The sequence below is a fragment of the Thamnophis sirtalis genome, unplaced genomic scaffold (genome assembly GCF_051295495.1).
Source record: "Thamnophis sirtalis isolate CommonGarterSnake01/CBP01778 unplaced genomic scaffold, rThaSir2_p1.2 scaffold_3, whole genome shotgun sequence".
Taxonomy (NCBI): domain Eukaryota; kingdom Metazoa; phylum Chordata; class Lepidosauria; order Squamata; family Natricidae; genus Thamnophis; species Thamnophis sirtalis.
Window position 1 is genome coordinate 59,896,918 of NW_028261383.1, and position 12,291 is coordinate 59,909,208.

General features: G+C 43.2%; 1 protein-coding gene across 5 annotated transcripts in view; it reads left to right on the plus strand.

The window, feature by feature from the left end:
* The window catches only part of GRIP2 (glutamate receptor interacting protein 2), a 273,157-nt gene that overhangs the window by 247,118 nt on the left and 13,748 nt on the right, over positions 1-12,291 (plus strand). For all 5 annotated transcript variants that reach the window (XM_087708944.1, XM_087708945.1, XM_087708946.1 and 2 more), the window contains exons 21-22: positions 3,764-3,884; positions 9,716-9,952. In XM_087708944.1, coding sequence (XP_087565070.1) covers positions 3,764-3,884; positions 9,716-9,952 — 358 coding nt within the window. The remainder of the gene's footprint in view (positions 1-3,763; positions 3,885-9,715; positions 9,953-12,291) is intronic.

The window sequence follows — 12,291 nt, forward strand, 5'->3', positions numbered from 1 at the left end:
TATCTTTAAAGTGTTTGGATCTAGTTCTAGTTCTCTGAAAATGGAATACATTGTACAGAACTAAGCGTGTGTTTGTGTTTTGTAAACACAATGGAGATTTCAAGTGGAACAGCAGGTAGAAGCGTCCTCAGAATCCATTGGTTTCGGCAAAATGATGAAAGCGGCATCTTATCATGACAATGCAAGCTTTTTTTTTTTTTCATATGTGTGTGCACTGTAATAATGCATGTCCAAAAGACAGAAATGCTGCTTTTGTCCATTTACCTCCTTCTTGTCTTCACTCCAGTTTGTGTGGAATAAAATGCACTTGATGTTCTGAAGTCAACATTTGGCCTCCTTTCAATGTTCCAGTTTTCATTCTGGCATATTGCTCGGATAATGATACTCTTGTTATTCAGTGTTATATATCTGATCTTGGAGCATCAAGATTTTAATGGCCAGCTTCAAGGGTGTCTGCCAGGTATGGTTGAAAAAGTCAAGATGGCAGCCACAACAATGGGATTAAAGCTCCACCTGCTGTTTTTTTGTATGTATCACACTGAAAAAAATGGGTGGAGCATTGCTCATATTATCATGGCCTCCATCTTAGCTTTTCTGGCCACATCTTGTGACGTCCTTGGCCCAATGTGAAAATTATTCAGATTGCATGTGATTATGTGTCTTATTTTCTACTTATTTTCTGCTTGTTTCTTTGTGTAATTACACTTAGAGCCACACATGCAAAGCAATGTCCCCTTACTGAAAGCTAACTTCCAGTCATCCTTGTCAACTGCAGTGCTCCCTATTTACAAGCACAGAGACTTCTAGAATCAAATTTAAACTATTTTACCCAGTTTTATTTTTGTCCAGTTTTCAAGTTTTCTTGGTTCAATTGCTTGATAGAGCCGAAGTGGCGCAGTGGTTAAATGCAGCACTGCAGGATACTTCAGCTGACTGCAGTTCTGCAGTTCGGCTGTTCAAATCTTACCAGCTCAGGGTTGACTCAGCCTTCCATCCTTCCGAGGTGGGTAAAATGAGGACCCGGATTGTTGTTGGGGGCGATATGCTGACTCTGTAAACCGCTTAGAGAGGGCTGAAAGCCCTATGAAGCGGTATATAAGTCTAACTGCTATTGCTATTGCTAAGCTGCCAAGGAGACAGAATTGGTTTTGTTTGATATCTCCATTTAAGAATGGTCTTCAGCCAAAGGGCCTCAAATTGTTTCGATCCTAAATCTTTGAGGTGGAATCCTGAAATGCCAACATGGTGGATGGACATGAAAACAAAGGCAGTCTGAGACAAAAGAATTCCATAACTAAAGATTGGATGTTGGTGGGAGAAAGAGATTGAGACGAGGCTGTTAGAAGAACAACAAAAGGCAGTGGCATATTATTATTATTATTTTTTAAAAAGTCTCAGTTCAACATTCTGTCTATTTGTGTCACAGTTTTTTGTAGTGTGAAACCATTAAAACAATAATCATTCCCTTGGCATGGATTTCCAAAACCATTTCATGACTTTGGTTCATTTGTAATTCCTGTTTTCCTTTTCAAAACTAAGAAATGACACCTAAATCTGGTTTGGGGCTTCTTGGAGGAAGAATGCCAGGGCTTGTTGTCTGGTTCTCTGACTTAGAAAACTGACTAAAGCAAAGATTGTTTGTTTACCCGGGTGAATCAAAGCTCTTTGCTTTTCCTGGCACCAGTTCATCTAATGTTAGGGTTGCAGAAAACATTCTGCTTTCTTTGGCACAATTCCTCCTAATGTAAGGCCTTCTTTCTTTCTTTCTTTCTTTCTTTCTTTCTTTCTTTCTTTCTTTCTTTCTTTCTTTCTTTCTTTCTTTCTTTCTACTTGAGAGAAAATGGCGGCCTCTTATCTCTGAGAAAGAAGAGAGTAAAAAGTAAAATGTTACAATACAATTTGGGGATGGCTAGAATATCTTTTTTTCCCCAAAGAAGCAACTTTGCCGCTTACCTTAATTTTCAAGCCCTCAAGAATTAAATCTGATCCTGTTTGTCTGCCCTATTCCAGCTGTATGTTTTGGTATATTACAGTGTAACTGAATCTGCGGGGAATCACTATAGCTTTTTTTACATAATGGGAGTAGCTTTGTCCCCAGCAGAACAGAGTATCTTAAGACAGCTCTTAGCCTAACCATGGGGCTGTTTGCCCTTGGTAATTCTTAGCCCTACTTGGTTATTCTATATTCTAAAATCCTAGTTGGGTCTTTCTTATTTATTTGTTTATTTCCTCCAATCTGGTGATGACTGTTAACTACAACTCCCAGAACCCCCCCCAACCAGCCTAGCATGATGGCAAGGAATTCTGGGAGCTGCAGCCCAAACAGCTGTGGGAATCCACATGGGAAAGTTACATCAGATGATTGGACTGAGGGTTGCTGATTTAGCCATCTTTTTTTTAAAAAAGAGGGATGGATAACAATAAGCACAACTCTTTCTGCTCTACCAGAATATACTATGTTCTTACCATAGTTTTGAGTTGTAAACTGTTGGAAATAAAAATATTGAGCAATGAAGAATTGAAGCCTATGTGTTTTTTACATACAAGCCCTGCTCAGCCTTCTGTATGAAGTCATGCTAATTACAGGTAGTCCTCGACTTACAACAGTTCATTTAGTGACGTTTGAAGTTACAATGGCACTGGAAAAGGCTTTTCCCATTTATGACCATTGCAACATTCCCATGGTCATGTGATCAAAATGCAAGCATTTTGCAACCTGTTTGTGACAGTTGCAGTGTCCTGGGCTCATGGGAGCCCTTTCGGCGATCTTCTGAAAAGCAAAGTCAATGGGGAAACCAGATTCACTTAACAATAATTGTAAATGCAAACACAACCCTGTTAAGAGCCGAGGTGGCGCAGTGGTTAGAGTGCTGTACTGCAGCCACTTCAGCTGACTGCTAACTGCAGTTCGGCGGCTCAAATCTCACCGGCTCAGGGTTGACTCAGCCTTCCATCCTTCCAAGGTGGGTGAAATGAGGACCCGGATTGTTGTTGGGGGCAATATGCTGACTCTGTAAACCGCTTAGAGAGGGGCTGAAAGCCCTATGAAGCGGTATATAAGTCTAACTGCTATTGCTATTGCTACTACCTAAATAACTTCAGTGATTCACTGTGGCAAGAAAAATGGGGCAGCTGTTTCACTTAGCAACAAAAAGTTTGGGCTTAAAACTGTGGACATAAATCAAGGACTACCTGTATTTAATTGCTTGCCTAATCTAGAGAAAATCATTTTTATATACATCTTTTTTACATGATATGCTCCCCTAGAGACCTGATGTATTTACCATTTTCTCACCATGTCCGTTACCCTCTGTGTTTTTCTCTCTCTTCTCAGGTGTTCTGTGTCTCAGATCTGAATTCTGTCCCATCCGCCTTTGTACTAACAGTCTCTGAGGCTCCTGGTTTATCCATCATGCATCTTTTTTTTTTCTTTTACTTCTCTATTTCACCAAAAAAAAAAAAATCCACACGTCTTCCTAAACCTACAATCTTCCTACAGGCACTTCTTAATTTACCCTCTTGAACTTGACATTGCTACTCCAGTTTAATTCTTACTTTTGAAGGACTTTTGCCCTGTTAGTGAAAGTGCATGGAGGTTCTGTATTTGGACTCTTTCTTGCCTGAAAAATTCATGTTGTTTGCTTTTGTATATGAAGACTCTGCCAAGTCTCTGCTTTTACTGGCGAGCCACTTGCTGTAGCCTTGAAGCTTCCACCCTGCTCCAGAAGAGTGCTGACAATCTTTGGTTCCTACGTTACAACAGATATCCCACCCGCCAAAATGGCCTTGAGATGCCACATGAGGATAATTTTTGGCGCGTTTTTGGAGAAGCTTTGGAGGACTTGGAAACGTGCGGCCAGTCGGAACTTTTGAGGGAGATTGAGGTAATGAATCTTCGAAAGCGGTCGTGCCTAACATTGCTATCCTTGCTGTGCCTACCATGTTTTCCTCTTTGGGCTTGTGAGCGTGTCACCAACTGCTGGTCTGTGGACCACAAAATTTTTTGGGTGGTCTGCAGAAAAAATTATTTGCATTTTTTAATATTGCACTAAATCAGGGGTCCTCAAACTACAGCACCTGGGCCGGATACGTGTAATGAATGCATGTGTTGCTGCAGAGAGTCTCCTCCTTTGGGGTCTTTTTGTGTGGGTCATAGGAGGGGGAGAAATTCCGACTTGGGGTTTGCTTCAGGCTCCTGGTGTGGGGCTTTGAGCGAAGGCTGGAGGGTAGTACCACTGATAGCGAAGAGCCGGAGGGCCTTGTTCTAGTGGGACTGCATCATGGCCTGGAACTGGCTGACCATCTCAGCCTGCTAAGCCTCCAGGCACCGGTACCTGGCCTTGCACACCCACAGGACTTCCCTCTGCTTGGAAAGCCTCTGCTCATAATCCTCAGTGAAGTGCTTCTGCTGTGCCTTCTTCTCAGTCAGATCCAATTTGAACTGAGCCAGCTGTTTTGCCAACTTTCTTTCTCATGGTGGCTGCTTAGCTCCAGCAACTGCTTCCTGTTGGAACCCTAAGGAGCCCAGGCGGGTAGGCAAGGAGTGGCTGGAAGGAGAGGAGCAATTAGAGGCCGGTGAGGCATCCCTCAATGTGAGTGACATCAAGTTGGCCATGCCCATCCAGTCACATGACCACCTCGCTAGTCATTAGGCAGATCACATTAGCGGGATTTAAAATTATGAATTTAGTGGTCCCTGAGGTCCAAAATGTTGGTGACCCCTGCTGTAGAGAGCAAAGAGCAAAGGTAGGGCCAACAACTTGTATTACCTTTACAGGTACAGTAGTCCTCAATTTACAACAGTTCATTTAAGGATCATTCAAAATTACAACGGCACTGAAAAAAAATGACTTATGACCATTTTCCCCATTCATGGCCATTGAAGCATCCCCATGGTCACGTGATCAAAATTTAGACACTTGGCAATTGACTCAGATTTATGATGGTTGCAGTATCCTGGGGTCGTGTGATCACCTTCTATGACCTTCTGATAAGCAAGCTCAGTGGGGAAGCCCGATTCACTTAACAACCATGTTACTGACTTAACAACTGCAGTGATTCACTTGACAACTATGGCAAACAGGGTTGACAAATGGGGCTAAATTCACTTAACAGCTATCTCTCACTTAGCAACAGAAAATTTGGGCTCAATTCTGGTCGTATGTCGAGGATTACCTGTAGTCTGTGTAGTGGCCCAAACAGTTTTGTGTTTCCATTCAAAGTAAGGTCTCAAGCAACTTACAGGGTACACTTGGTTTCTGAGAGTAAAATAGTCCTTCTCACGCTTTCTGCTAAAGTGGACCACTAAATGGATGTTCAGAAAATGCAGGAACCAGCCAATTAAACCAATATTCCTTCCCAATGTTTTTTGGCTTGAAGAACATGGGATTTGTTTGGAACATGACACCTTTTTAAGTAAATGAAATAATGATTATTAGTGCCTTGTGGCCAGGGGTGGGCTTCAAAAATTTCTCTGCCCAGTTGCTGGGTGGCCGTGGCCAGCGTGGGCATGGACTAGTCAGCCTCTTGCACCATGGCGAGGGAGCCATTTTTGCCTTTCCCAGGCTCCAGAGGCTTTCCTCGAGTCTCTAGGAGGGTGAAAACTGCCTCCCCCAGGCTCCGGAGGCCAGAAACGAGCCCGTTTCCAGCCTTCTGGAACTTCCAGGAGGCCCGTTTTTCCCCTCCCCGAGCTTCCACACGGGCCCTGCACTTACGTTGCATCCAAAATGGGCCACGTTGAGACTCCTGGGAGGGGCAGGGTGAGAGGGGTGAGATGGGTGGGGCCAGCCAGGGGTGGGATTTGGAGGTTGTCCGAACTGCCCATAATGTTACCTACGGGTTCTCCCGAACCCAGGCAAACCTGTAGCAGCCCACCTCTGCTTGTGACTGTCTTTGGTTACATCTTCCTATCCCCTCTATTTTTAAGGGTTTTCTTAAAACTAAATTTTGTAAAAACTAAAAAACTAAAACAGAAACCCAACCCTCCTTCCAAGCATTGATTTGCTCATTGATTTACTTTATGCACCACTTGCCATATAATAAGAGAACCCAGAAGATTGGGGCCAAATGCCCTCCAGCCCAATGAAACTGCAGTTTGGGATCTTCATCATGGCATTTCCTATTTGTACATTTGGTTTTGTGTTGCTTGTGTGAGATCACAGTTACATTTAACTCAAGGTGGACTTAACACTTGTAACAGCTCTGAGGATTTACTCGTATTTTAGAAGTTTATTTATTTATTTATATGCTGCCCTTTTCCCTGGGGGGACTCAGGGCGGCTTACATTATTGTCAGGTTCCTGTGTTTTAGTCCTCACAATCAGGGGTGGTTCCTGCCAATTCTAACCTCTTCTATAGAAGAGGTTTCACAAATCTACAGTGCCATTTATAACCGGTTCCAGCTCCCTCCCCCGCCCGTCTGCACATCATCAAGATGAAGAGCAAGAGGAGGAATTCTGGGAGTTGAAGTCCACAAGTCTTAAAGCTGTCAAGTTTGAACACCCCTGGGTTTTTTTTTCTAAAGGGTTAAGGGTGCAAGGGTCTTGTAACTTGACAGCTTTAAGACTTGCATGCTTCAAATGCCAGAGTTTCTGAACCAACATGACTGGAGGAGGAATACTGGGAGTTGAAGTCCAATTCTGGGAGTTGAAGTCCACAAGTAACACCCCTGGGTTTTTTTTCTAAAGGGTTAGGGGTGCAAAGGTTTTGTTACTTGACAGTTTTAAGACTTGCGTGCTTCAAATGCCAGAGTTTCTGAGCCAACATTGTGGTTGCTAAGCAAGAGCGTTGTTAAGTGAATTTCACCACATTTTACAAGTTGGCCACGCTCACTCAGTCACATGGCTGGCAAGCCACTCCCATCCAGTCACATGGCCAGCAAGTCACTCCCACCCCATCACATGGCTGGCAAACCACTCCCACAAAGCAGGTCACATCTACAGAAGAGGTTCTAAAAATTTTTGAAACCCTCTGCTCACAATGCTGTCTTTATTATCACTTGAACACTTCAGGGAACCAGTTTTCAAATGAATCCCTCTTTGCCAATGACCAACTACAGTCTAGCATGATAAGTAACAGAAACAAAGAACCCTTATGTAAACTAGAAACAGCAGACACTAGGACTAATCCATCACTTTGTAAAAAGCAGGCAGATTGGCAATATTGCAATTTCCTACCCTTCCTGTTAGAGATACTGTCTCAAAGACTCCCCGTAGGACTAAGAAGTCCTGCATAGAGTCTCTGCCAGCAGTATGTGGGTTCCCCAGAGAGAAATCTCTTAATGGAAATTGTAAAGGGTTGCCCTGGAGATTCTCATGGCATCAAAGGAACTGACAGTAGCAAGAGAATTCCAGGAGACTGTGCTAAGCCCTTCTGTCTTTCCACATCAAGATACAGGGACAGTTCAGTTGCACCTAGGGACCAATACCATAAAGTTTAGAGGGCAACAGTTAGATATAAGATGCAAGAAATAAGCAAGAAAAATATTTGGTTTATTTCTGCAGTTTGAATAATCAATCCCCAGTCAGGCACAGAAACATACATTTACCTTCCCATAACCAGACTGGCCAGGCTTTGATGTGTAGTCAAGGAAGACGGTGTGCAGCAGGTAGTTAACCTAGATCAGAAGTCTTCTGCTGAACTCCTTGATTCCATTCTCCCTGCTGTTACTTCCTCCAGCATTTCGTACACTATTTGTGAGCATTGTCTCGGAGTGCATGCTTCCTTTTTCAATTGAATTTGCTGTTCAGTTATTTTCAGACACGTACTCATCTAAACCACTTCCTGTTACTTGCTGACCTTAGAATAACTAATTTTTCTGTTATTGCTAAGCAGTTCTTGTCTACCTCATAGTGGCACAGTTCACTATGACATTCCTTTGATTCTTTCCTTAGGCTTTAGTAATAGTAATAATAATCAGTGCATGTGGGAAGAAGACAAGATTTATGCAACAAGGGGACTGCTGGCCAGTTGACTGGAGCTGATTACAGTGGAAGCTGCAGATCAGACCAACAGGTGGACTCACCAGTGGTCCACAGACCACAGATCAAGGGCCACAGATATTGCTCTGACCTAGGCTTCCTGAGAAAGCATAAATCACAATTTTAGTCCCCAAAATCTTCTTTTATTTATACGGCTGTGAATTACGGTCATTCACAGCCCACAAGTCTTCACAAACATTCTGTGAAGATTCCGACAAATGTCTGCTCGAGCTGCCACAGTCTTTCAGGGGAATTTTGATAAACACCCACCTTGTCTCCCTGCCAGAGACCTAATTGCCAAATGCAGAGCAAGGCCAAACTTAGCACAGAGTCTAACAGAACTTTTCAGAGCTTGAACTGACCAGATGAACTAATTGCTTCCTCATGTCCTGTTCACTCCTCATGTCCTGTTCACTCCTCTTTTATGTCTTATGGGAGAGGCCAAACATCTCTAATCTCATGTCCTGTTCACTCCTCTTTTATGTCTTATGGGAGAGGCCAAACATCTCTAATCTCATGTCCCGTTCACTCCTCTTTTATGTCTTATGGGAGAGGCCAAACATCTCTAAGCCTTACTCCCAAGTCGACCCTGTTTTCTTAATTGTTCTTACCTTCTGGCAGCTCTGGTAGCACACACTGGGAACAGACACCTGCTGTTCCTCTGCCTCGCTGATGTCAAACTCCGGAGGCTCTGAAGGCAGCAAATAATCACCAGATGGCCTTGGCCCCCTCCCTGCCTCTGATGCAGAGCCCTCATCCGAGCCTTCCCCAGATTCCAGGACTGGCCCATGTTCCTCCCTAACCTCCTCACTGTCCAACTGCTGCCAGCTCCGCAGGCTGTCAGTGGACCACAACAGATATAAAGAAAGCAACAAATTATCAGATAGGTTGTAGAATATAGACTATGTTCCCCAAAATTCAGAATAATCTTTTGTAAGGTTGGTAGACAAGCTGCTTGACATGCCTGGCATTACATTGCCCAGGCAAAATCTGGATTTGCTATCCTTTTTCAACTTAAAAGATGACTTATGACTTGTTTGGAACAATTAAATTCCTTCTAAGCCCAAGGACACATACTTGCACACAGGGCAACATGACTTGGAACACTGCAACAGTGTGTGTCTTCAAATACTCTGCTGGCTGTGTGCCCCATTGGACATTTCTCATAGCCACAGAATCCCATGGATACATGACAACGCTTGGACAGAATTTGCCATTCAGCAGCAAACACATTGGAAGCATATTGATCACTGTGTCCTACGATGTCTTGGAATATCTTTGTTTGCCAATATTTTCTTGCCTCTCTTTTGAAGAAGAGAATGCTAGGTATGTGTAAGAGCTGGCAAAATGTGAGATTACGTTAGCAGAGCTCTGGTTATTTGCTGGAGAAAGATAGAGTTTAACATCTGCGGTGCTGAAGATTTTCATTTTCATATCAATATGAAATTCAGAAGACTTTCTTTTTTCTTGCAATACCAATGAAGGAGCATATTTATAGCTCAGGGTTGAAATAAAGTACTCTCTGAGCTTGCTTGTTTTCTTGCAGATGTTTCATTACCCAAACTAGGTAACATCATCAGTGCTAATAAGAAGTGCTGTTTCCTGTCAGTTTATATTCTGGTGTCTTGTCTGTGTGGGTGGGGATAGTCTTAGAGATTCTTTGATTGGGCTGTTTACTGTTTTTCTTGCAATGGCTGTTCCCATTCTATTGTTTTTCTTTGTTTTTGTCTCCTATAGGCATCCATCATGGCTGGCAGTGTACATAATCTGAGCCTTGATGGGGGCAAATTGCCCAGGAACTCTGTGAACCAGCCAGGACTGAGTCCAGCAAGGAAAAGCAGCCCCATGAACTCAGGTGAAGCACAGGACAACAACAATGTGACCCCTACTAAGAATGACAAGAATTTGGAGATAAAGACAATAAAGGATGAGATTCAAGAAATCATGTCTCCAACGCCTCTTGAGCTGCATAAGGTACAGTATTTGTGCTTGCATATGCGTGCATACTGAGTAATGGTTTCTTAGCAAGTTTGGCATCTGTAGGATAATCTCTCATGACCCTTGTATTTTATTTTACTTAAAAATAAAACAGTGAAAGAAAACACAGTGGTTGCTTCACTGTGTTTGAGCACTAAATAGTAGGAAGTGGAGCATTCCATTGAACCCACAGCATCAAGTTTCCTCCTGTGAGGATTCAGCCTCTCCTCTCAATTCCTTGGAACAGTTATGGCTAACCTTTTTGTCCTCGCGTGCCAAAACCATGCGCATGCAATAACATGTGTGTGCATGCCCACAATGCAATGTGCCCTGCGCATGTGTACACGACCCTCCATGCTTTCCCCCACTGCCGTGCATGCATATGACCCCCCATGACCCCCCTGCATGCACGTGCCCCATCCTCACCACCCGTTTTGGGACTAGCAAGCCTTCCTGAAGCCTCCTAGGACCAAAAATGAGCCATAGGGGGCACTGCACCCCCACTCTTCCCCCACCCTGACACATGCACTCGTGTCTCCTGCATGCTCAGCAGAGACCTGAAAATCAGCTGGCTGGTGGAAGGCGCGTGTGCATGCATGGTGCAGCTGAGCTGGGCGACGGCTCACGTGCCCGCAGAAGAGGGCTCTTCATGCCACAGGTGGCACGTGTGCCATAGGTTCAATATCACAGCCTTAGAACAACGCTGACTTAGATAACAGCTCAATGAGAAATGCTTAAGGTTAGTCCCTCCATCTCCAGAGAAGCTGTATAAAACCATGAAAAAGTCACTACTGGCCAAGTATAAGGCATTAAGTATAAGGCTTCAGTGACAAGAGAAGCAGTGTTTATGTGCCACTAGTATCAAAAGAATGGTTTTCCCCACATGCCTGGCATAAGAATGTCTAAATGTCTATGGAGATTCTCAGTCATCTGGGTCATGGTTGTCCCAAAGGTCCTTTTTCAAAAGGCAACTGGACTTTGTTTTTCCTTGAAGATGTTTTACTTCTCATCCAAAAAGCTTCTTCTTCTCTCAGATAGAGTGCTAAGGACCAGATAACTGCAAGAAATACAAACCCTTCCATTCTCCACCATTCAGTCAGAATTGAAAAAGCTTCTTGGATGACAAGTGAAACATTTTCAAGGAAAAACAAAGCCCATTTGCCTTTTGAAATAGCAAGGGAATGAGAGCAGAGAATGTTTACTATGTTTTTCATAATTGTCCAAATATCATTTTATTGCTGGCAGCCAGAGACTGAGGAAAAATTCCTATACTGCACCCACAACCATGTTTTCCTTTTCTGGTGTTTATCATTCTGAAAAACTGAAGGCTCAAAATACAAATTCTGTGGTTATCAGAGATATCTAATGACATGTAAACCATTAACCTCTTGCATGGGAATATTTACTCTGGCGCCAGCCTTTCCCACAAGACTTTTGTTTACTGGAAATACTTCAAGATTTAGTTAAAAAGCAAACGCTCTATTTACATAGTCAAGGGTTCATTTGAAAGCAAGCTGAGGCAACCTATTTTAAACTGGGTAACCTTCTCTTTCTTATTTGCTTTTTTGTCTTAACTTCTCAAAACTAAATTGTATTGTATTGTATTTGTATTGTATTTTATTATTTGTATGCAGCCCTTCTCCGGGAGGACTCAGGGCGGCGAACAATTCAAGGGGGAAAAAAAGGGGGAACATAAAAGACAAAATACAAATAATAAAAGTAGACAACAGTCGCACAACCATACATGTCGAGAGGGGAGGGAACTCATCACCCCCAGGCCTGCCGGCAGAGTCAGATTTTGACGGCTTTTCGGAAGGCCTGGAGAGAGATGAGGGTCCGAATCCCTGCAGGGAGTTCATTCCAGAGGGCCGGAGCTGCCACAGAGAAGGCCCTCCCCCGGGTAATAGCCAGGTGGCATTGGCTGGTAGATGGCACCCGGAGGAGGCCAACCCTGTGAGATCTAATGGGTCTGTGGGAGGTAAACTAACCATACACTGTATAACAAGCAAATTTGTACTATTTTATTATTATGGACAGTTATTAGAAAACAATCCTAATTCCCCCATTTTATTGCCTCAGTGAATATGTCTCAGTGGGCCTTCCAAGATGTGAAACGTACCTTATACCACTTTTACAGGCATCTTAATTCTCCAATTGTTTTTCTCAGGGGTAAAAAAACCCAGCAGGAGTCATGATATTGTATTGAGAAATTAAGAAATTCAATAAAATAGGCGTGGATTTATTTACAGTAAATGTGAAGACTAATCATGGCATTTTCTTTAGGTTAAAAGTGTACAGTTAGGTCCTTGAGTCAAAGCTCCTTGGAGAAATTTTCT